Here is a 25,442-nt window from a genome sequence, read left to right on the forward strand (position 1 = left end):
ACTGGTCTTATTATCCAAAATTTGAATCCCTCTTCCCATTCTCACTATTTATATTAGGGAGTCAATGGTTTATACCACTAAAATTAAATTCCAAAGATATTTGGAGATTTAGGGGAGGTCTATTTGAATGATGGCAGAGACCCATTGACATTTAACTCAGAATATTTAAAAATATACTCCAGGTTTCCTGATCCCTAGATCAGAACTCTTCCAACTATGATACACTGAGATCCTGGGTCAATGTTGTATATGTGAGGGGTACATCTGTTCCAATCTGGGAAGCATGGTGACTTCTGGGCTTTTTATTCACCCTCAAACCTAGAGAGTGTATATGGCATAAAGACCATTGTGGCGTCCCTAGTGACTTAGAGGTAGTGTTATTTAGTGAAGGATCTCTGGATGGAGAAATATAGACATCTGGTCTTATTAGCTTCCCTACTGCACCAGTGCCTTTCCACTTGCTGTTCTCTCTCTATCTGGAATGCACTTCCCCCAGATATGTCTGTCCCTTGTTTCATTTACTTCTTCTTTTTTTTTAAAAAATAAATCTTTATTTTTCAGATTATTACAGGTGTTCCTCTTTTTTTCCCCCTAGATCCCCTCCACCTGATTCCCCACCCCACCCCATGCCCTTACCCCCTGCCACTGTCTTCATCCATAGGTGTAAGCTTTTTGTCCAGTCTCTTCCCGCACCCCTCACACCCCCCCCTGAGAATTGTCAGTCCACTCCCTTTCTATGTCCCTGATTCTATTATATTCACCAGTCCATTCTGTTCTTCAGATTTTTTATTCACTTGATTTTTAGATTTACTTGTTGGTAGGTATGTATTTGATGTCATTTTGTTGTTCATAATTTTTATCTTCACCTTTTTCTTCTTCTTCCTCTTCTTAAAGAACACCCTTCAGCATTTCATGTAATCCTGGTTTGGTGGTGATGAACTCCTTTAGCTTTTTCTTGTCTGTGAATCTCTTTATCTGACCTTCAACTCTGAATGATAGCTTTGCTGGGTAGAGTAATCTTGGTTGTAGGTTCTTGCTGTTCATCACTTTGAATATTTCTTGCCACTCCCTTCTGGCCTGCATAGTTTCTGCCGAGAAATCAGCTGACAGTTGTATGGGTGCTCCCTTGTAGGTAACTAACCGTTTTCCTCTTGCTGCTTTCAAGATTCTCTCTTTGTCTTTTGCCCTTGGCATTTTAATTATGATGTGTCTTGGTGTGGTCCTCTTTGGATTCCTCTTGTATGAGGTTCTGTGTGCTTCCTGAACTTGTAAGTCTATTTCTTTCACCAGGTAGGGAAAGTTTTCTGTCATTATTTCTTCTAATAGGTTTTCAATATTTTGCTCTCTCTCTTCTTCTGGCACCCCAAAAATTTGGATGTCGGTACGCTTAAAGTTGTCCCAGAGGCTCCTTACACTATCTTCATATTTTTGGATTCTTTTTTCTTTTTGTTTTTCTGGTTGGGTGTTTTTTGTTTCCTCATATTTCAGATCTTTGGTTTGATTCTTGGGGTACGTTGATCTACAGTTGAGTTTCTGTATATTCTTTATTTCAGACAGTGTATGCTTAATTTCTGACTGGTCCTTTTCCATTTTTTTGGCATTCTCATTAAGGTCCTTGAAGGTCTCACTAAGCTCCTCGGAGGTCTCATCAAGTTTCTCGGCGGTTTTTAGAAGATTCTTGAGTAACCTTATAAATGTGGTTCTGAACTCTATGTCATCCATTAGTTTGCTTTCCTCCATTTCTCTCATTCGTGACATCTTTCTTTGTCTCTGAATTTTGCTGCTTCCTTATGTTGATGGAGTGGCTTTGTGTGGTAGGTGACCTATAGGGGCCAGTAGCTCAGCCTCCCCAATCACCTGAGGTGGACACCTTTGGTACACTCCTTTGTGGGCTGAGTGCAAAGTCTTGGTGTAGTTAAGCCTTGATTGCTGTTGGTACACTGGGAGGAATTGACCTCCAGGCCGATTGGCTGTGAGGACCCGCTGTGTCTATAATGGAAGAACTGCTGCACTGGAGACACGCTTATGGTGCAGGACTTGTTTCAGTGAGGCTTTGGTGCTCACTGAGTCTGCCTCTTGAATGTATCACTTATGGATGTGAGGAGTTGAAATCTGGTGTCTCACACTGACCACTAGGTACACTGGCTTCTGGATCTCCAATGGGGTGCAGGTCAGCTACTGTCTGAGGCCACCCAGCAGGAGCTACAGCGAGAACTACAGTTTTCTCCTCTTTGCTTGGGGTTTGGAGGTTTTGGAGCTGTCTGACCTGGGCTGCAAGTTTGCTAGGTTAAGCTGCGATAGGGCAGGCCATTCATATGCTAAAGCCGCTGCTTGGAGCTTGGGTGGGTTTGTAGATTGTGCAGGGCGGGGTCTCAGGGTGTGACTAGGCTAGGGCGTGGCAAACAGCTATGGCTGCCAGTAAGTAGGCTCTGTGGCTCTGCGTCTCCGACCGTGTCCCCACGGGTCCCGCGCCCCAACACAATAAACAATTGTTCCTGCGTGCAGCCCTGCAAGCAAGCCTCCCTCACTTTCCGACCCCACGGCAGACAGTCCAGCTTCTTCCCGTAGGAGTTTGGGTCCCCCGCGTCTCCCCAGAAACGAGTTCGGAGTAATCGGGAGCGTATCTCCCTTCGGGTTGAAAACAGCAGCACTTTCAGTCACCCATCGCCAGCCAGATTCGCGTGTCTCTGTACCTCAGCTTTTCAGCACTTGTGCACCTCTCAATGCTGTTTGCTCTTTCCTTCTAGTTGTAGAACTTCCACTCAGCCAGCTTTCCCGTGGTTCTGGGTTATAGACGTTCTGTCTTTTAGTTGTAGTTTTGAAATTGTTGTGCGAGGCAGCAGTTTAGGTGCTTACCTATGCCGCCATCTTGGTTTCTCCTTGTTTCATTTACTTCTTAGAGAAACCATTCTTTATCAAATGTGGCACTTCCTCTCTTCTATCACTTCCTACTTCCATATTCTAGATTTCTCCCTTGTTTTTATCACCATTTGACATTACATTGTTTATTGTTTTCATGACAATATGACAAATGTAAGTTTCACAAAGGCAGGGACTTTGTGTTGAATTAAGCTTAATTCAATTTTAGAACAGTGCCCAGTAAACAGGAATTAATAAATTTTTACTGAATGAAAAAATACCACCCTTCAGTAGTAGTTATTTATTTAGAATAGTATTTTAAAGATAAGTAGTTTAAATAATTTTATATAATGTATTATAATGAAGTATAAAGATAATGTTATTTATATAATAAATATAATATAATGTATGTATATATCATAACATTTCTGCCAAAGATTTTCCCCACTTATTTATTTCAGGGGTCCTCAAACTATGGCCTGTGGGCCACATGCGGCCCGCCGAGGACATTTATCTAGCCCGCCGGGTGCCGCTGCCTGTCCTGCTTAGTAGCTGACTCGTCCCGGGCCCGCAGTGTGCATAGGAATTTGATCATAGTTTTTTTTTTTAAACTATAGTCCGGCCCTCCAACGGCCTGAGGGACAGTGAACTTGCCCCCTGTTTAAAAAGTTTGAGGACCCCTGATTTTTTTATTTTTATTTATTTATTTATTTTTATTGTTTAAAGTATTACATATAGTAGTACACATATCTCCTTTGTTTCCCCATTGACCTTCCCCCAGCCTACTCTTCACACTGTCACATGTCCTTATCCCACCACCCCAGTGTCTTGTGTCCATTTGTGTGCTTATATGCATGCATACAAGTCCTTTGGTTGATCTATTTCTCTCCCTCCCCAACAATCCCCAGCCTTCCCGCTGTAATTTGACAGTCTGTTTGATGCATTACTGCCTCTGTATCTATCTTTTTGTTCATCAGTTTATAATGTTCTTTATTTTCCATAAATGAGTGAGATCATGTGGTATTTTTCTTTCATTGCCTGGCTTATTTCACTTAACATAATGCTCTCCAGATCAATCCATGCTGCTGCAAATGGTAAGAATTCCTTCATTTTTATAGCAGCGTAGTATTCCATTGTGTAGATGTACCATAGTTTTCTAATCCACTCATCTGCTGATGGCCATTTAGGCTGTTTCCAAATCTTAGCTATGTTGAATTGTGCTGCTATGAACATAGGGGTGCGTATATCCTTTCTGATTGGTGTTTCTAGTTTCTTGGGATATATTCCTAGAAGTGGGATTACTGGGTCAAATGGGAATTCCATTTTAATTTTTTTTGAGGAAACTCCATAGTGTTCTCCACAGTGGCTGCACCAGTCTGTATTCCCACCAGCAGTGCACGAGGGTTCCTTTTTCTCCGCATCTTCGCCAGCACTTGTCGTTTGTTGATTTGTTGATGATAGCCATTCTGACAGGTGTGAGATGGTACCTCACTGTCATTTTGATTTGCATCTCTCAGATAATTAGTGACTTTGAGCATGTTTTCATGTGTCTCTTGGCCTTCCTTCTGTCTTCTTTCGAAAAGATTCTATTTAGGTCCATTGCCCATTTTTTTATTGGATCATTTAACTTCCTTTTATTAAGTTGGATGAGTTGCCTGTAAGTGTTGGAGATTAAACCTTTTTTAGTGATAACATTTGCAAATATGTTCTCCCATACAGTGGGCTTTCTTGTGGTTTTGTTGATGGTTTCTTTAGCTGTGCAAAAGCTTTTTATTTTGATGTAGTCCCATTTGTTTATTTTCTCTTTGGCTTCCATTGCCCTAAGGGCAGTATCAGTGAAGAAGTTCTTTCAGCATATGTCTGAGATTTTTCTGCCTGTGGATTCCTCTAGTATTTTTATGGTTTCCTGTCTTATGTTTAAGTCCTATATCCATTTTGAGTTTATTTTTGTGTATGGTGTAATTTGGTGATCTAGTTTCATTTTTTTGCATGTATCTGTCCAATTTTCCCAACACCATTTATTGAAGAGACTGTCTTGACTCTATTGTATGTTCGTGCCTCCTTTGTCAAAGATTAATTTGCATAGTGGTTTGGGTCGATATCTGGATTCTCTATTCTATTCCATTGATCTATATGTCTGTTCTTGTGCCAGTACCAGGCTGTTTTGAGAACAGTGGCTTTGTAATACAGCTTGAAGTCTGGTATTGAGATCCCTCCTACTTTATATTTCTTTCTCAGGATTGCTGTGGCTATTTGAGGTCTTTTTTTTTTTTATTCCAGATGAATTTTTATTTATTTTTTATTTTTATTTTTTTTTCCAAATTTTTATTAAGGTATTATATGTGTACATATCTTACCATTGGCCCCCCCCACCCCACTCCCATACATGCCCTCACCCCCCAATGTCTTGCATCCATTGGTTACTCTTATATGCATGCATACAAGTCCTTCAGTTGATCTCTTATTTCCCCCACCTCTCCCTAACCTTACTGCTGTAATTAGACAGACTGTTTGATGCTTTACTGCCTCTGTAACTATCTTTTTGTTCATCAGTTTATAATGTTTTTCATTATCCCTAAATGAGTGAGATCATGTGGTATTTTTCTTTCATTGACTGGCTTATTTCACTTAGCATAATGTTCTCTAATTCCATCCAGGTGCCTACAAATGGTAGTAATTCCTTCTTTTTTATGGCAGCATAGTATTCCATTGTGTAGATGTACCATAGTTTTCTGATCCAGTCATCTGCTGACGGGCACCTAGGCTGTTTCCAAATCTTAGCTATTGTAAATTGTGCTGCTATGAACATAGGGGTGCATATATCCTTTCTGATTGGTGTTTCTGGTTTCTTAGGATATATTCCTAGGAGTGGGATTACTGGGTCAAATGGGAGTTCCATTTTCAGTTTTTTGAGGAAACTCCATACTGTTCTCCACAGTGGCTGCACCAGTCTGCATTCCCACCAGCAGTGCACGAGGGTTCCTTTTTCTCCGCATCCTCGCCAACACTTGTCGTTTGTTGATTTGTTGATGATAGCCATTCTGAGAGGTGTGAGATGGTATCGCATTGTCGTTTTGATTTGCATCTCTCAGATAATTAGTGACTTTGAGCATGTTTTCATATGTCTCTTGGCCTTCCTTCTGTCTTCTTTCGAAAAGATTCTATTTAGGTCCGTTGCCCATTTTTTTATTGGATCATTTATCTTCCTTTTATTAAGTTGTATAAGCTGCCTGTAGATGTTGGAAATTAAACCTTTATCAGTGATACCATTTGCAAATATGTTTTCCCATACAGTGGGGTTTCTTGTTGTTTTGTTGATGGTTTCTTTTGCTGTGCAAAAGCTTTTTATTTTGATGTAGTCCCATTTGTTTATTTTCTCTTTGGCTTCCATTGCCCTAGGGGCAGTATCAGTGAAAAAGTTCTTTTGGCATATGTCTGAGATTTTGCTGCCTGTGGATTTCTCTAGTATTTTTATGGTTTCCCGTCTTATATTTAAGTCCTGTACCCATTTTGAGTTTATTTTTGTGTATGGTGTAAGTTGGTGATCTAGTTTCATTTTTTTGCATGTATCTGTCCAATTTTCCCAACACCATTTATTGAAGAGACTGTCTTGACTCCATTGTATGCTCATGCCTCCTTTGTCAAATATTAATTGCGCATATTGGTTTGGGTCGATATCTGGATTCTCTATTCTATTCCATTGATCTATATGTCTGTTCTTGTGCCAGTACAAGGCTGTTTTGAGGACAGTGGCTTTGTAATACAGCTTGAAATCTGGTATTGAGATCCCTCCTACTTTATACTTCTTTCTCAGGATTGCTGTGGCTATTCGGGGTCTTTTTTTATTCCAGATGAATTTTTGGAGAGTTCTTTCTAGGTCTGTGAAATATGCCGTTGGTATTTTAATGGGGAGTGCATTGAATCTATAGATTGCTTTGGGTAGTATGGACATTTTGATGATGTTGATTCTACCAATTCATGAACATGGTATGTTCTTCCATCTGTTTACATCTTCCTCTATCTCTTTTTTCAGTGTCCTATAGTTTTCCGCGTATAGGTATTTTACCTCCTTGGTTAGGTTTATTCCTAAGTATCTTAATTTTTTTGGTGCGATGGAAAATGGGATTGCTTTTTTAGTCTCTCTTTCTGTAAGTTCACTGTTGGTGTATAGAAATGCCATAGATTTCTTGGCGTTAATTTTGTATCCTGCTACATTGCCGAATTCATTTATTAAGTCTGTTAGTTTCTTGATGGAGTCTTTCGGGTTTTTTATGTACAATATCATGTCATCTGCAAATAAGGACAGCTTTACTTCTTCTTTTCCAATTTGGATGCCTTTTATTTCTTCTTCTTGTCTAATTGCAATGGCTAATACTTCCAGTACTATGTCAAACAGGAGTGGTGAGAGTGGGCATCCTTGTCTTGTTCCTGTTCTTAGGGGAAATGGTTTTAGTTTTTGCCCATTGAGTATGATGTTAGCTGTGGGTTTATCATATATAGCTTTTATTATGTTGAGGTATGATCCTTCTATTCCCACCAGGTTGAGAGTTTTTATAAAGAAAGGGTGTTTGATTTTGTCAAATGCTTTTTCTGCATCAATTGATATGACTATGTGTTTTTTTTCTCTCAAATTGTTTATGTGATGTATCACGTTTATTGATTTGCGAATATTGTACCATCCTTGCATCCCCCGGATAAATCCTACTTGGTTATGGTGTATGATCTTTCTGATGTACTGCTGGATTCGATATGCTAGAATTTTGTTGAGGATTTTGGCATCTATATTCATGAGGGATATTGGCCTGTAATTTTCTTTAATTGTGTTGTCTTCTTATCAAGTTTTGTTATTAGGGTGATGCTGGCTCCATAGAAGGAGCTTGGAAGTGTTCCTTCCTCTTGAATTTTTTGGAATAATCTGAGGAGGATAGGTTTTATTTCTTCCTTGAATGTTTGGTAAAACTCTCCTGTGAAGCCTTCTGGCCCCAGGCTTTTGTTTGCTGGAAGCTTTTTGATGACTGATTCAATTTCTTCCATAGTTACTGGCATATTGAGATGTTTAGATTCTTCCTGATTGAGTTTTGGAAGGTTATATTTTTCTAAGAATATGTCCATTTCCTCCAGGTTGTCCAGTTTGTTGGAATAGAGTTGTTTGTAGTATTTTTTAACAATCCTTTGTATTTCGGTAGGATCTGTTGTTTTTTCACCTCTTTCATTTCTGATTTTATTTATTTGGGTCCTCTCTCTTTGCTTCTTGGTGAGCCTGGCTAGAGGTTCATCAATCTTGTTTATCCTTTCAAAGAACCAGCTCTTGGTTTTGTTGATCTTTTGTATTGTTTCTTTGGTCTCTAGGTCGTTTATCTCTGCTCTGATCTTTATTATTTCCTTCCTTCAGCTTACACTGGAATTTTCTTGTTGCTCTTTTTCTAACTCTTTGAGTTGTAGGGTTAGGTAATTTATTAACATTGTTTCTTGTTTTTTGCAGTATGCTTGTAGAGCTATGAAATTCCCTCTTAAGACTGCTTTTGCTGTGTCCCTTAGATTTTGGATTGTTGTGTTTTCATTGTCATTTGTTGCCATGATGTTTTTTATTTCTTCCTTGATCTCTCTTGTAACCCAGTCATTGTTTAATAGCATGCTGTTTAGTCTCCATGTGTTTGATTTCTTTGGGTTGTTTTTCTTGTAGTTGATTTCCCGTTTTATGCCGTTGTGGTCTGAGAAGAGGATTGATATGATTTCTATCTTCTTGAATTTGAATAGACTGTTCATATGTCCCAACATATGGTCTATCTTTGAAAATGACCCATGTGCACTTGAGAGGAATGTATATTCTGTGGCTTTGGGGTGAAATGTTTTGAAGATTTCAATTAATTCCATCTGGTCTAGTGAGTCATTTAGGATTGATGTTTCTTTGCTGATTTTTTTGTTTAGAGGATTTGTCCAATGGTGATAGTGGGTAATTAAAATCTCCTATTATGATTGTAGTGCTGTCAATCTCTCCCTTGATATCCTTCAGGAGATTTTTTACGTATTTGGGTGCACCTGTATTGGGTGCATATATGTTTACCAGAGTTATTTCTTCTTGTTGGATTGCTCCCTTTAGTATTATGAAGTGGCCTTCCTTATCTCTTGTTATGTCCTTCACTTTGAGATCTAATTTGTCAGATATAAGTATTGCTACCCCAGCTTTTTTTTCAGTTCCATTTGCCTGGAAAACCTTTTTCCATCCCTTCACCCTCAGTCTGTGTGCGTATTTTTTTTCTGAGGTGGGTTTCTTGTAGACAGCAGATATATGGGTCGTGTTTTCTTATCCAGTCCATTACTCTATGTCTTTTGATTGGTGCATTTAATCCATTTACATTTAAAGTTATTATTGATAGTTACTTGTTTGTCGCCATTTTTATTATTTACTCCCGTGTTCCTTCTTCGCTTCCTATTTCTTTTTTCTTTTTTTTTTTTTTTACAGCAGACCCTTTAGCATTTCTTTCATTGCTGGTTTGGTGGTAATAAATTCCCTTAGTTTTATTAACTGCGAAGCTCCTGATTTCACCTTCAATTTTGATTGAGAGCCTTGCTGGGTACAGTATTCTTGGATTCAGACCCTTCCTTTGCATGACTTTGTATATTTCATTCCCTTCCCTTCTGGCCTCATGAGTTTCTGTTGAGAAATCAGTTGCTAGTCTGATGGGGGTTCCTTTGTATGTAATTTTCTGTCTCTCGCTTGCTGCTTTTAAGATTCTTGCTTTTTCGTTGGTGTTTGCCAATTTAATTATAATGTGCCTTGGCATCATTCTTTTGGGGTTCACTTTGCTTGGGACTCTGTGAGCTTCTTGGATTTGTGTGGGTTTTTTCTTCTATATATCAGGGAAGTTTTCTGTCATTATTTCTTCAAACAGGTTTTTTTTTTTATTCCTTGCTCAGTTTCCTTTCCTTCTGGAACCCCTATTATGCTGATTTTGTTTTGTTTCGTGATGTCCCAAAGTTCCCTTAGCCTCTCCTCCTGCTTTTTAATTTTTTTTTCTAGAAGCTGCTCTACTTGGGTATTTTTTCCCATCTTGTCTTTTAGCTCACTGATGCGGTCCTCTGCTTCTTCTAGTCTGCTGTTGATGCTTTCTATTGAGTTCTTTACAGCAGTGATGTCATTTTTCATTTTTTCTTGGTTCTTCTTCATTTCCTCTTGGTTCTTATTCATATTGTCAAATTTGTCTTCCCTTCTTTTCAGCCACCTTATAACCATTTCTCTGAATTCTTTTTCTGGAAGGTTGCTTGCCTCCATTTCATTTACTTTATTTTCTGGTGATGCCTGCTTTTCTTTCATATGCGGGCTGTTTCTTTGTCTCCCCATGGTCTCTCTTCTCCGGATGTCTTGTTATGTAGTTCTCTCTCTCCTGCATTGATTTAAAGGCACAAAAATACAACACAATTAGGTACAACACAAAACGCACTGAACAGAAATGTATTAGTAACCTCCAATAAAGGTGACCACCAGAGAAAGGCAAATTAGGGGATAGGAGAGAAAGAAGAAGAGGAAAAAGAAAGAAAGAAAGAAAGAGAGAGAGAAAGAAAGAAAAAGGGAGTATCAAAATGAAATTGAGAAAAGGAAAAAAAAGTAAGAGAGACAAGAAAGAAACTAAGAGAGAAGAGGGGAAAAACTATATATATGGGGAGAAAACTCCTATAGAACAACCACTAATCCCAGGAAATGCCAGCAACAAGTACCTGGGGATTAATACAAACTACAACACCAACTAATGTCAAGTGAGGCAAGGGAAAACCGAAGCAAAAAACAAACAAAAACAAAGCAAACAAAAAAACAAAGAAACAAAAAAAAAAAGAATAAGCAAAACAATCTCACAAAAAAGCATAAAAATTTGATATAATCAACATTCAAGCAAACAACAAAAGGACAGAGAGAATAACAATTTTTTGGATAGTTAAGACAGTGAAGAGAGAGGTGTGGTTGGACTTGGAGCCGGGGATTGGGGATTAGATATATAAGTAGGATGAAATTTTAACAGGGGGTAAACAGCAAGAATAGGGAAAATCTAAAGCAGGAAAGGGGTAAGATAAACAGGACATCAAAAGGGGGAAGTTTAGGAAGAGAGTGATGGCATAAACGTAGAGTTGAGATAGAATAAAACGATGCTAAAGGAAAGATGAAAATATTATGTAAAACACTAATCCCAAAGTAAAATAAAGAGAAAATAAAATGATACTTAAAAAAGGTAAAATATTAGTAGTAATAATACCAATTGAAAATAAAAATGTAATAATTAAAATGGTAAAATCAAGTGAGGAAAAAAGAAAAAAATTAGTTTCTTGAGTAAAAGATGCAAAAAATGAAAATAAAAATAAAAAATGAAAAAAATAAAATGTGCAGTAGTGAAGGTTATTCACTTCGTCTATCGTCCTGTTTGGCATGCCTGTTTCTCAGTCTGGACAGTATTGCAGGTGCCTGCATTGCACAGCTCCTCAGTGTTGTAAGCCAGTCCTGATTTTTAAGAAGGCGGTGTGTCTTAATTTCTCGTATTCTTTTATTTTTGATTACACAACAGTCAATTTGTGATTCAGCCCCTGGGTGGCAGTGTTTCTAAATTGACTTCTGGATCTATTTGTCCTCTCTAGCCTATATTTAGATCCTTCTTTCCCTGTGGCACTCAATACCGGTTTGTGGAAGTGGGCTGCCTCAGAGCTGGCTCTCCGATGGTCACTCCCTGCTCCGATCCCCAGGTTCCAGAAAAACAACTTTCCCCTGCAGTCTCCCAGGGTTTCCCCAGATGGGTGATCCTATGTATTGGGCTTAGTAATCAGCAGCAAGGATTTGAAGAGGAAAAAGCCCAAGTGTGTGAGCAATGGGCCTGCGCGCAAGTCTAAGCAGCTGGCACACCTTTGAAATTCTTAGGCTGTCCCTGCACGTCAGATCAAAATGGGTTGCTTTTTAGAGATCCCTTCTGTTAGCAGCTTTGAGGACCCCCTTCTACATTCACGGATCACGTCAGCCGCAACAGCCACGGATTTTTCTAGGTACAGACTTCCCTGGTCCTCCAGCTCCTGCAAAACGCACGTTTGTCTGTCCCGCCCAGACCAGAGACCTCACCTTATCCCAGGCGAAATCTGACCTTTCCGTGGTGGAGTGTAGAGCTCCTCTGAATCCGCCTGTTTGCGCCAATTGGGAACCGGTTTTCTGGGGCTCACAGCTGTTCCGTGGGTGCCACAGTTGTGGATTTTCAGGCTTCCGATAAGCTCCACTTTCCCTTTCTTTTTTTTCTTTTTTTTTTTTAAATAAATCTTTATTCAGATTATTACAATTATTTCTCCTTTTCCCCCCCATAGCTCCCCTCCACCCCTTTCCCACCCCACCTTCTGCCCTTACCTCCCCCCCACTGTCCTCATCCATAGGTGTATGATTTTTGTCCATTCTCTTCATGAACCCCCCCATACCCCTTTCCCCCTGAGAATTATCAGCCCACTCCCTTTCTATGCCCCTGATTCTATTATATTCACCAGATTATTCTGCTCCTCAGGTTTTTAATTCACTTGATTTTTAGGTTGGCTTGTTGATAGATATGTATTTGTTGTTCATAATTTTTTCTCTTTACTTTTTTCTTCTTCCTCTTCTTTAAGAATACCTTTCAGCATTTCATATAGTACTGGTTTGGTGGTGATGAACTCCTTCAGCTTTTTCTTATCTGTGAAGCTCTTTATCTGCCCTTCAATTCTGAATGATAGCTTTGCTGGGTAGAGTAATCTTGGTTGTAGGTTCTTGCTATTCATCACATTGAAAATTTCTTGCCACTCCCGTCTGGCCTGCATAGTTTCTGTTGAGAAGTCAGCTGACAGTCGTATGGGTGCTCCCTTGTAGGTAATTAACTGTTTTTCTCTTGCTGCTTTTAATATTCTCTCTTTGTCTTTTGCTCTTGGCATTTTAATTATGATGTGTCTTGGTGTGGTCCTCTTTGGATTCCTTTTGTTTGGGGTTCTGTGGGCTTCCTGGACTTGTAAGTCTATTTCTTTCACCAGGTGGGGGAAGTTTTCGGTCATTATTTCTTTAAATAGGTTTTCAGTATCTTGCTCTCTCTCTTCTTCTGGCACCCCCATAATTCTGATGTTGGTACGCTTGAAGTTGTCCCAGAGTCTTCTTACATTATCTTCAACTTTTTGGGTTTTTTTTTTTGCTTTTTGCTTTTTCGGTTGAGTGTTTTTTGGTTCTTTGTATTTCAATTCTTTGACTTGATTCTTGTGTTCCTCTATTCTGTTTCTGGGTCTCTGTATAATATTTTTTATTTCAGTCAGTGTATGTTTAATTTCTAGTTGGTCCTTTTTCATATCTTCGAGGGTCTCGTTATATTTATCGGCCTTTTCTAGGATATTCTTAAAAAGTCTTATAACGGTGGTTTTGAATTCTATATCCAGTCGTTTGTTTTCCTCCATTTCTTTCGTTTGTGATCTGATTCTTTGACCCCGCATTTTCACTGGATCCCTGAGTTGGTAAGGTAGATATTTGTGCTAGGTTTCCAATATGGCCCAGTGGGTCTGCTTCCCCAGTTAATGGACACTCTTGGTGCACCCCTTTGTGGACTGTGTGTACAGCCTTGTTGTAATTAAGTCTTTATTGTTGTTGGTATCACTGGGAAGAATTGACCTCCGGGCCAGTTGGCTGTAAGGATCAGCTGTGTCTATGCTGGGAGAAGCCCGGTGCTGGAGACAGCCTTATAGGATTAGACTTGCCAAATTGCAATAGCCTCTGTGCTCAGCTTGGATGGGGTGGAGTCTCAGTCTTGGCTTCCTGTCAGCCCCGCCCCTGCGCGCATGTGCGCTTTCAGTCCTCCGCCTTCCCCAGCTCGAGTCTCCGCCTGAGAGTCCAGACTCCCCCCACAAGAGCGTGGGTCCCCAGGGGCTCGCCTGGAACTGGGGTTCAGTGCAGTCAGAACTGGGGCTCGGTGCAGTAGAATCCTCTGACTCCCCTCCACTAGGGAAAGCCTGTGGCAACCCCCGCAGCCTTTGTGCGCACCGGCGCGGCGCGCGTGCGCACTTTCAGTCCTCCGCCTTCCCCGGCTCCTGAGTCTCCGCCCGAGAGTCCAGACTCCCCCTACAAGAGCGTGGGTCCCCAGGGGCTCGCCTGGAACCGGGGTTCACTGCAGTCAGAACTGGGGCTCAGTCAGGATCCTCTGACTCCCTTTCACTAGGGAAAGCCTATGGCTACCTCCGCAGCCTTTGTGCGCACTGGCCCGTGTGCGCCTTCAGACTTCTGCCTTTCCCAGCTCGCGGTCCGAGGCTTCCTAACCCCCTTCCGCCAGAGGAAGTCAGCCAAGCTCTCAGCCGCCCTTCCTCTCTGCGCGCACAAAGCCCCTTTGCCGTACCTCCAATTCTCTGTGAGCTTTTCTCCTTCCTTCTAGTTGTAGAATTTTCACTCAGCCTGCTTTCCTGTGGTTCTGGATGGTGTCCGTTCTGTCTTTTAGTTGTAGTTTTGAAATTGTTGTGCGAGGCAGCAGTTTAGGTGTTTACCTATGCCGCCATCTTGGTTTCACCCCTCCACTTTCCCTTTCAAGATGGCGCAGTCTCCGTGTCCTAGCCCGTAGCTCTGGGAGGGGACCCAGCCACAGTGGGGGCTGCCTGGTCAGGAGAACCCTGCCTAGGAGTCCCCCACCTTCTCCTGGAGTTTAGCTGTCCCTTAACTTGCCAACAAACACTCCTCGTGTGACCCTCAGCTGTTCTTTCTTTCTGCTCCAGGACAAGGCTCGGAATACGTCTGTCTATTCCACCGCCATTTTCCCCTCCTCTATGGGTTGCTTTTTAATAGTTCCCTTCTGTTAGCAGCTCTGTGGACCACCTTCCACATTAGTGGATCACGCCAGTACCAATAGCCACAGATTTTTCTGGTCGCAGACTTCCCCAGGTCCTCCAGCTCCCGCAGCGTGCTATTTCTCTCTCCTGCCTGGACCACAGACCTCACCTTATCCCAGGTGAAATCTGACCTTTCTGTGTGGAGGTTCAGAGTTCCTCTGAATCCACGTGCTCATGCCACTTGGGAATGGGTGTTCTTGGGTTCGCCACTGTTCGCTGGGTGCCGTAGTTGCAGATTTTCAGGCTTTCGTTAACATCCACTTTCCCCTTCAAGATGGCGTGGTCTCCATGTCAGAGCTGGTCGCTCCTGGAGGGAACCCAGCAGCAGTGGGGGCTGCCCGGTCAGGGGAACCCCAACTGGCTGTCCCCCACAGTCTCCTAGAGTATAGCTGTCCCTCAACTCACCAACAAACACTCCCTGTGTGACCACACACTCTCCCTTTGTTCTCTCACTCACACACTGTCTTGCAGTGTGACTTCCCTCGATTTTCCCCATTTAAATGCTTTATTTGGAAGGCTAAATTTGAAACATGATTTAAAAAATTGAAGACATTTATTTTTTATTTTTTGAAAATATATTTTATTGATTTTTTTACAGAGAGGAAGGGAGAGAGACAGAGAGTTAGAAACATTGATCAGCTGCCTCCCGCACCTCCCCTGCCCCACTGGGGATGTGCCCGCAACCGAGGTACACAATCCCGACCTGAATCAAACCTCAGACCTTTCAGCTTGCAGGTCGAATGCTCTATCCACTGAGCAAAACTGGATAGGGCTGAAGACATTTATTTTTTAAAAGGGAATTGATAAATCTCACTTTTGCAACATGAATTTTTAAAGGCTCAAGCATTGTTTAAAAATTCCTTCATTACCATTGAAAATATTTGCATGTAAGAGACGAAAAGGGGGCACTTGCTAATCTGACAAACTCAGGGAAGGCCTGCCTGGTGGCCTTGCAAACTCAGAGACCTAAAATAACCACAAAGGATGCCCTGAAATTAAAAATTTTCAACTAAAAATAGTTTATGACGGGTAGTCATATCCTAGGCCAGTATCTTCTCTGACAAAGGTCAGTCTTTAGCTTAAGTGAGCCTATTGTCTTTTTGGAATGTCAACATAATTTTCCTTTTTTAAAATAAACCTTTATTGTTCAGATTATTACAGTTGTTCCTCTCCCCCCCCCCCCCACAGCTCCCCTCCACCCAGTTCCCACCCTACCCTCTGCCCTTACCCGCCCCCCCCGTCCTCATCCATAGGTGTATGATTTTTGTCGTCTCTTCCAACACCCCCCATACCCCCTTCCCCCTGAGAATTGTCAGTCCACTCCCTTTCTATGCCCCTGATTCTATTATATTCACCAGTTTATTCTGTTCATCAGATTTATTATTCACTTGATTTTTAGATTTACTTGTTGATAGATATGTATTTGTTGTTCATAATTTTTATCTTTACCTTTTTCTTCTTCTTCCTCTTCTTAAAGAATACCTTTCAGCATTTCATATAATACTGGTTTGGCGGTGATGAACTCCTTTAGCTTTTTCTTCTCTGTGAAGCTCTTTATCTGACCTTCTATTCTGAATGATAGCTTTGCTGGGTAGAGCAATCTTGGTTGTAGGTTCTTGCTATTAATCACTTTGAATATTTCTTGCCACTCCCGTCTGGCCTGCACAGTTTCTGTTGAGAAATCAGCTGACAATCGTATGGGTGCTCCCTTGTAGGTAATTAACTGTTTTTTTCATGCTGCTTTTAATATTCTCTCTTTGTCTTTTGCCCTTGGCATTTTAATTATGATGTGTCTTGGTGTGGTCCTCTTTGGATTCCTCTTGTTTGGGGTTCTGTGTGCTTCCTGGATTTGTAAGTCTATTTCTTTCACCAGGTGGGGGAAGTTTTCTGTCATTATTTCTTCAAGTAGGTTTTCAATATCTTGCTCTCTCTCTTCTTCTGGCACCCCCATAATTCGGATGTTGGTACGCTTGAAGTTGTCCCAGAGGCTCCTTACACTATCTTCATATTTTTGCATTCTTTTTTCTTTTTGCTTTTCTAGCTGTTTTTTGCTTCTTTGTATTTCAAATCTTTGACTTGATTCTTGCGATCCTCTAGTCTGCTGTTGGTCTCTGTATATTATTTTTTATTTCAGTCAGTGTATGCTTAATTTCTAGTTGGTCCTTTTTCATATCCTCGAGGGTCTCACTAAATTTATCGGCCTTTTCTAGAATATTCTTGAAAAGCCTTATAACTGTGGTTTTGAACTCTATATCCAGTAGTTTGCTTTCCTCCATTTCTTTCATTTGTAATTTGTTTCTTTGTCTCTGCATTTTGGCTGCTTCCCTGAGTTGATAGAGTGGCTTTGTGTGCTAGGTGTCCTATAGGGCCCAGTGGCTCAGCCTTCCCAGTTACCTGAGGTGGACACTCTTGGTGCACCCCTTTGTGGGCTGTGTGCACAGTCTTATTGTAGTTAAGCCTTGATTGTTGTTGGTGTCACTGGGAGGAATTGACCTCCAGACCAACTGGCTGTGAGGATCAGCTGTGTCTACAATGTGAGAACTTCTGTGCTGGAGACACCCTTATGGGGCAAGAGTGTGTCCCTTATGGATCTGAGGAGTTGTAATCTGGATGGTCCCACTCTGACCACTGGGTGCACTGGCTCTTGGATCTCCAAGGAGGTGCTAATTTAGCCTCTGCCTAAGGCCACCCAGCAGGAGCTACAGAGAGATCTGCAGATTCCTCTTTTTTGTTTGGGTTTTGGAGGTGCCCAGATGAGGCCCAGCTGTGAAGCAATGCAAGCTGATGTGGGGCCTTGGGCCTTCTTTTGGATATTCTGGGTCTCAGTGACTCAGTTGCAGTTTGTTAGTTAATTTTAGAATTCAAGGGACCAGGCCATTCATATGCAAAAGCCTCTGCGCTCAGCTTAGATGGGGCAGAGTCTCAGGGCGGAGCAAACAGCAATGTCTTTGTGGGCGGGATCTCAGGGTGGAGCAAACAGCAATGGCTTCCTGTTATTCCTGCCCTAAGAGGCCCCTGGGTCTCAGTGTCCCTCGGTAATCACTGTAAGCACCTCTGAGAGAAAGCCGTCCTCGAGTTCTGCCCGCTGCCAGATGGTCCAGTTTCTCCGTGTATGAGTCTGGGTCCCCAGAGTCTTGCCTGGAACTGGAGTTCAGAGCAGTCGGGAGCTTTTGTCTCCCTCCCGATTGAGAAAGCCAGCCGCGTACTCAGTTGCCAGCACTCTCCACGCGTGCGCCTCCGTACCTCTGCCTTCTGCAGTTCCTGTGAGTCTCAGTATGCTTTTCTCTTTCCTTCTAGTTGTAGAATTTCCACTCAACCAGCCTTCCTGTGGTTCTGGATGATGTCCGTTTTGTCTTTTAGTTGTAGCTTTGAAATTGTTTGCGAGGCAGCAGTTTAGGTGTTTAGCTATACTGCCATCTTGGTTTTTCCTAGTTTTCCTTTTTTTGGACAACGTCAAAACACAGACACTGTTCTGGGGAGACCACAAATCCCCTCATTGTTATTGAGTTAGTTGTTGACTGTTAACTATCTTGCACCAACCTAAGTAAAAGAAGTATGTGTCAATCCCAGAGGGTTCCCTGCTTTGCTTTCTCCCACCTCCTAATCTATTACCAATGGCTTTCAGATAACCCACTTATGGCTCTTCTTTTGATTATAATGTATAAAACAAGGTGAAAAACTGCCAGTCTCTGGACCATTATCTCAATTCATTGAGATTTTCTTCCTGGCATTTTTCAACAGTTTGGCTCAAATAAACTCACAAAACTTCTTCACAGGTTTGAATGTTTCTTATGTTAACATAAACTATTTATCTTCTGAGGATTACTTCTCTAATACCAGCTAGCTCCATGCATCTAGGTTTAATGTTCAACCTCATATAAAACTGAACTCAGAAAGCTATCCTAGTGTAAAAGTCTTAAGGAATTACTTTATGACAGAGTTTTCCAGTTTGCCTAAATAATAGAATTACGTGGGACACTTGTCAAAAACAAAGCCTTCCCCTCCCCAATCGGAATCATTGGATGGTAAGGTCTGGGAAACTGTCTTTTTCACCTAGTGATGCTTTTTATCATTAGGCAATTTTGATAAATTGCTTAATACTAATGATTCTTATACAGAGTGCAACTGGGGAACTTATAAACGTGTGTTTTTGGATTCCATTCCCAAGTGTTAGAAGATGTGAGTGGTCTATTAATTACTTCTGGAAAAACAGGGCCTCAGGAGAGTCAATGTGAAGGACCTGGCTTGGCAGAAGGGGGTCTGTGATCATCAGTGATTGACAGCTTATCTAGCTTGGAAATCCTTGAGGGTAGGCTGAAAGGATAGAATAAGGAAGAGCCTTAAGCTAGGGAATCATGGCATATGGATCACTTATGTCCCTAGCATAACTCTCAGAGCCTGAGAACAACAGCCTAACTTTAACATGAAGTCCATCTGAACCAAGCTATAATTTGAATGCCTGTTGAGAAAGTGGACACTTGTGGGTCTGGGTTTGCAGGGTGAACAGCAGGATAATTCCAATGGGATCAGAAATGAAATAACTATAATTGCAAGGAGGTTGAAGAAAGAGTGAGGAAGCTTTATTTGCTGGTGGTTACTAATAATTCATATTTCCTTAGTCCCAAAATATCTCCCATTACATATAATCAAAGAGTGGTCTTCAGATTCCCATTTGTTATAAATGCAGGTTTCTGGGCCCTGCTGTAGATTAATGCAATGCATTGAACACCTGTAGGAGTGAGACCAGAGAATTGCATTTTTATTTTATTTTATTTTTATTAATTTTTTAAATATATTTTATTGATTTTTTACAGAGAGGAAGAGAGAGATAGAGAGTTAGAAACATCAATGAGAGAGAAACATCGATCAGCTGCCTCCTGCACACCTCCTACTGAGGATGTGCCCGCAACCAAGGTACGTGCCCTTGACCAGAATCGAACCTGGGACCCTTCAGTCCGCAGGCCGACGCTCTATCCACTGAGCCAAACCGGTTTCGGCAAGAATTGCATTTTTAAAGTTCTTAATAGTTCTTATACATATTAAAACTTAAAAATCACGACCTTATCAGAGGCCCTGAAACCTGAAAAATGTCTAGATAGGCATTTTACCTGGTAAAATGCAAGTCCACTGGGAAGGATAATACATTAAATAGATTATCAGACATTAAATGAATTAGCTTTCTGGAAGAAAAAGGCACTGGGACAAGAATTTGGGGGTGGAGGAAGAAGAAGTAAATAAAAGCAAAGGCAAAGTAACTTTGCTTGTTGGGTCTGCCTGAGTTGGTTGTACATTTATATGGTAGAGAGTCATTCTGAGGGATAGGAAAATTGGGGGCTTTGTTGTAGATGGGTCCCAGCAGCACCTTCAACACAGAAGCATGCTGGTATGGTTGGGGCAGAGCAGCAGGGGTTTCTATTGTAAAATGAAGAGATGTTTTATGGGAGAGTATAAATGCTCTCCCTGAAAACTTAAGGTTGTACTCCAGTGTTTCTTAGTCTCTTAATAACTATTATAGTTCTTTTAAAAAATATGTTTTTATTGATTTGTATAGAGAGAGGAAGGGAGAGGTATATATGTTAACATTGATGAGAAAGAAACATCACTGATGGGCTGCTTCCTGCACCCCCTCTACTGGGGATTGAGCCTGCAATCCAGACATGTGCCCTGACTAGGAATGGAACCAGCAACCTCTTAGTTCATTGGTTGATGCTCAACCACTGAGCCACACTGGCCAAGCTGTTATAGTTTTATTATTGATTACTTTAAAGACCCCTGTAACTTATTATACTTGCAGGCTTAAAGAGTACTCTGTTTCTATTGACTCTGTTCTTTTAAAAGTGATATACTAGACAGAAGAAAGAATTTTAAAATTCAATTCCTATATTTCATGGGCATATTCTGTAAGAATACCTAATGATCCACTTTCTTACTTCTAACCTTATAAAACAATCATTAGATTTTAACTTGTCCTTTTGAAAGCACCTAGCATTCTGAGCAATGGCTGGTCCACTTCCCATTGTAAATAATTAAATAGGCATTTTGGGTTAGGAGTAACACTGTTGTGAGTTGGACATCCAGTGGACATGAGTGATCTAGGAACTCATCACTTTTTGGCTAACCTGATAAAATTGAATTAATTAACTTGTAAAGCAAATAATTAATTTCTCCTGATCTCACCAAAATGTAGATTTCCTGTGTCAGAACATCTACCTATCATGCTTAGAAAGCCATGTATTAGTCATCTGTTGCTGCACAACAAATTACTTTAAAACTTTGGGTCTTTAAGCAATAAATATTTATTATTTATTGTCAGAAATTCAGTAGCAGCTAGCTTATCTAGATGATTCTAGTTTGGGGTATTTCATGAGATTGCAGTCATAGAAAGGATTGATGGGGAATGGAGGATTTGTATATAAAGTGGTTGGCTCATGTGGCTGGCAAGTTGGTCCTGGATAATGGTGGTAGGCCTTAGTTCTTTAGTTTGGCTTCTCAATAGGCTGCTTGAGCATCTTCATTACATGTGACTGGCATTCTGCATGGCTGGTAATCCAAGGCAGAATAAGGCTGAAGCTGGAATGTCTTTTTTTTCTGCAGTATTTGTCACATAGGCTAGCCATGATTCAGAGTGGGAGAAGACTATCTAAGGGCAGAAGTATGAGACTATGATTATTGGGACAATCTTGGAAAGCTGGCTATCACAATATCAATGTCATAATATTGCAAACACCATATTTATTACATTATATTTACCTAATTATGCTTCTTTAAATTAAAATCATATACTTTCTCAAGCACCATCTTATAAATAAGAATGCCATTTGCTTTTAGTTTCCTCATATAGTAAGCTCACTGTTCTTTCCTTTGGAAATGGAGACCAGATGAGCAGCTTTTGGCATAAGAAAAATAATTTCTATCTTATTTAAAAATATTTTATGGCGATATACTACATTTAGGTTTGGTCTAAAGTCTCTGGTTGTGTGTCTTTGCAATCTCCACTTTTCCTTTTATTATTTGGCTAGCAGTATGATTCCATGGATTTAAATATCACAAGGAATATTTTTTAAGACTTCATGTAGTATAAATTTTAAACCTATTAATACAGTTTATGTTTATGCATGTCTTCTCAAGTTGTTCAAGTAAGAATATTTATGTAGTGTTAATCCTATACTTTCAGAAATGTTTTATAGAAATTATCATTGAAGAATTTATTGTTTTTCTGACAGTAACATCTTTGCTGCATCATTCTTAGAGGAAATTTTATTGACAACAGTTTTTGTGTTCTGTGTCTGGAAATAGCTATGAAATATATCAATTCTCTGAAAATTTCAAAGGAAGAGTTGCTGTGATAAATTTTTTGACACAAATATTTCACATTTCCAGCTGTGGAAGTAGCTCCACAATTCTACGGGGAAATATTGAAAAAACAAAACAAAACAAAACAAAACAAAACAAAACAAAACAAAACAAAAAATACCTTGAATATATAGGTGGTAACTTCTATTTCAAGAAGATAAAAGTAAGGATCTGTATCCTAATTTGTATTTTCTAGCTTTATAAACACTTTCTCCCCCCGTATGTGTGATAAAAAGATAACTCTCTCACTGACCATTTACAGGTAACAAAGAATTATGATCCCTTAACTATCTATACTAATAAAAGGGTAATATGCTAATTAGATCGGGAGACCTTCCGGACGTCCTTCCAGACAAAGCCATGGTGGCGGGGCCGAGGCAGAGGTGGTTAGGGGCGATCAGGTCAGGAGAGGAGGGCAGTTGGGGGTGATCAGGCTGGCGGGGGAGGGGGGGGCAATTGGGGGCGAGCAGGTCAGCAGGGGGAGCCAGTTGGGGGTGAGCAGGCTGGCAGGGGGGGCAGTTGGGGGTGAGTAGGCTGGCAGTGGGGGGCAGTTGGGGGCAATAGGCTGGCAGGGGGGGCAGATGGGGGTGAGCAGGCTGGCAGGGGGGCAGTTGGGGGCAATAAGGCTGGTGGGGGGGCAGATGAGGGTGAGCAGGCTGCCAGGGGGGGCAGTTGGGGGCGAGCAGGCTGACAGGGGGGCAGTTGGGGGCGAGCAGGCTGACAGGGGGGGAGATGGGGGTGATAAGGCCGGCAGAGGGGGCAGATTGGAGTGAGCAGGCCACCAGGGGGGCAGTTGGGGGCGAGCAGACCGGCAGGGGAGGCAATTAGGGGCGATCAGGCTGGCAGATGGGGGTGAGCAGGCTGGCAGGGGAGCAGTTGGGGGTGAGTAGGCTGGCAGGGGGGGCAGTTGGGAGTGAGCAGGCTGGCAGGGGGGCAGTTGGGGGCGATAAGGCTGGCGGGGGGGGCAGATGGGGGTGAGCAGGCTGGCAGGGGGGCAGTTGGGGGCAAGCAGGCCGCCTGGGGGGGGGCAGTTGGGGATGATCAGGCCGGCAGGGGGGCAGTTGGGGGCAAGCAGGCCAGCGGGGGAGGCAATTAGGGGAGATCAGGCTGGCAGGGGGGGCAGTTGAGGGCGAGTAGGCTGGCAGGGGATGGCAGTTGGGGGTGAGCAGGCTGGCAGTGGGGGCAGTTGGGGGCAATCAGGCTGGCAGGGGGGGCAGTTGGGGGCAAGCAGGCCGGCAGTGGGGGAAAAACTGCACAAAACTAACTTTTTATTTTACTTATTTATATGTGCAGATTTTACCAACACTCTCTACTTTCAATTCCTGGAAGGAAGGACTAAAATGAAGCCAAGTGAGTTGCCTTATCTTTCCCCTTTCCCCCCCCCCCTGTGTCATCATTTTCAGCATTAGTGGTACTGGGAAGTAACAGGATAAAAAAAGAATGTGATAGGATTCCTAGGTCCTTCATGTTTCTTAGAGTACCATTACCTTATTTTTTGTTCCAAGCAAGTCCTGGTTCAAAAGGGTAGAGCATGGACTCTGATCTTTCACAGGTGTGCTCTATGGAATATGACCACAGAATTCTGGTGGACCAACTATATTTTGGGTTTTAGTGAGACCCAAAAAAGCATGTTATAGAAGCTTATTTGGGTAACTTGAAATGGCAAGTTACAGCTGACACATGCATATACCTACTTTGCTCTTACGCATGCTCCATTGTCCCACTCAACTTCACTTATAAAACACAAGCTGAAAAAAACACACCAAACAAAAAACCATTATCCAAGATAAAATTCTTAAAAGTTTCAAGATGGCAACAGCAGAACTTTTAAACACACGCAGGGCCCTCTGAGATCCCGGCTCTATGTGATTGTACTTGTCACATGCTCATGAAGCTGGCCCTGTACCTACTTTATAATGTTGTAAGTCCCCTAGTAGAGTACATAGTAGGTGCCCAATAAATGTCCTTCCATTGTCTTATAGAAAACACTGGATTCCTTCAGAATAGGCATTCATGAAAGCAGGACTTGGAATCTTGATGCCCAAGGGATGATAAAAATTACTCATATTGGAACTATTACTTTTTCTAAAAGAAATACTTATAGCATACTAGAGGCCCGGTGCACAAAATTTGTGCACAAGGGGGGCAGGGTCCCCTCAGCCCAGCATGCACCCTCTCCAATCCAGGACCCCTCGGGGGATGTCTGACTGCTGGTTTAGGCCCGGGGATCAGGCCTAAATGGGCAGTTGCACATCCCTCTCACAATCCGGGATTGCTGGCTCCTAATCCTCACCTGCCTGCCTGCCTGATCATCCCTAACTGCCCCACCTGCCAGCCTGATCACCCTTAACCGCCTCTGCCTACCGGCCTGATCACCCCCAACTCCCCCCCCCACCAGCCACCGACCTCGTTGCTCCCAACTGCCCCCCCTGCCAGCCTGGTCTCCCCATGCAGCCTGCTGCTCAGTCGTTTGGTCGCCCCTCACTAACCCCCCTGCCGGCCTGGTATCCCCATGCAGCCTGCTGCTTGGTCATTTGGTCGCCCCTCACTAACCCCCCTGCTGGCCTGGTCTCCCCATGCAGCCTGCTGCTTGGTTGTTTGGTCACCCCTTGCTAACCCCCCTGCCAGCTGAGTTGCCCCATGCAGCCTGCTGCTCGATCATTTGGTTGCCCCTCACTAACACCCCTGCCAGCCTGGTCGCCCCACGTAGCCTGTTCGGTTGCGATGGTTGCTTAGGCTTTTATATAGATAGATTTTTCAGGTTCTTTGGAAATCAATTGCAGTTTTGTCCTGATTCAGCCATTATTGGCTGGGTCAGTAGATGAAATAAAGGGATAGCTATTTGCTGTGATTTGCCAGGTCTTATAAAGCTTCCTCTCCCTCTCAAATCTCTCTCCACTATTTATTTGACATATTGTTTCCAAGTTTACCATTAGAAATTCATCCCTCTGTGTTAAAGTGGTGTCCTATTTTAAAATACTAGGTAAACTGAGCATAAAGGGGTTTTGTTTAAATCATGTGAAGTGTTTAGAAAAAGAAAAGGACAAATTTTCTAAATTTGAAAACACAAATCCTCTAAACAAAAAATCAGCAAAGAAACATCAATCCTAAATGACTCACTAGACCAGATAGAATTAATTGACATCTTCAGAACATTTCACCCCAAAGCCACAGAATATACATTCTTCTCAAGTGCACATGAATCATTTTCAAAGATAGACCATATGTTGGGACATAGGCAAAGTCTCTTCAAATTCAAGAAGATAGAAATCATATCAAGCATCTTCTCAGACCACAGTGGCATAAAACTGGAAATCAACTACAATAAAAACAACCCAAAGAAATCAAACACATGGAGACTAAACAGCATGCTATTAAACCATGACTGT

At 41.9% G+C, this 25,442-nt stretch overlaps 1 protein-coding gene across 1 annotated transcript in view; it reads left to right on the forward strand.

Moving 5' to 3' along the window:
• The window catches only part of LOC308241081 (uncharacterized protein), a gene marked incomplete at its 3' end in the record, with an annotated part of 68,900 nt that extends 45,503 nt beyond the window's left edge, over positions 1-23,397 (forward strand). Inside the window, exon 2 of the mRNA XM_080654641.1 lies at positions 23,347-23,397. Coding sequence (XP_080510767.1) covers positions 23,347-23,397 — 51 coding nt within the window. The remainder of the gene's footprint in view (positions 1-23,346) is intronic.
• Between the last annotated feature and the right edge of the window lie 2,045 nt (positions 23,398-25,442).

The sequence above is a fragment of the Plecotus auritus genome (assembly GCF_963455305.1).
Source record: "Plecotus auritus genome assembly, chromosome: 1".
Lineage (NCBI taxonomy): Eukaryota > Metazoa > Chordata > Mammalia > Chiroptera > Vespertilionidae > Plecotus > Plecotus auritus.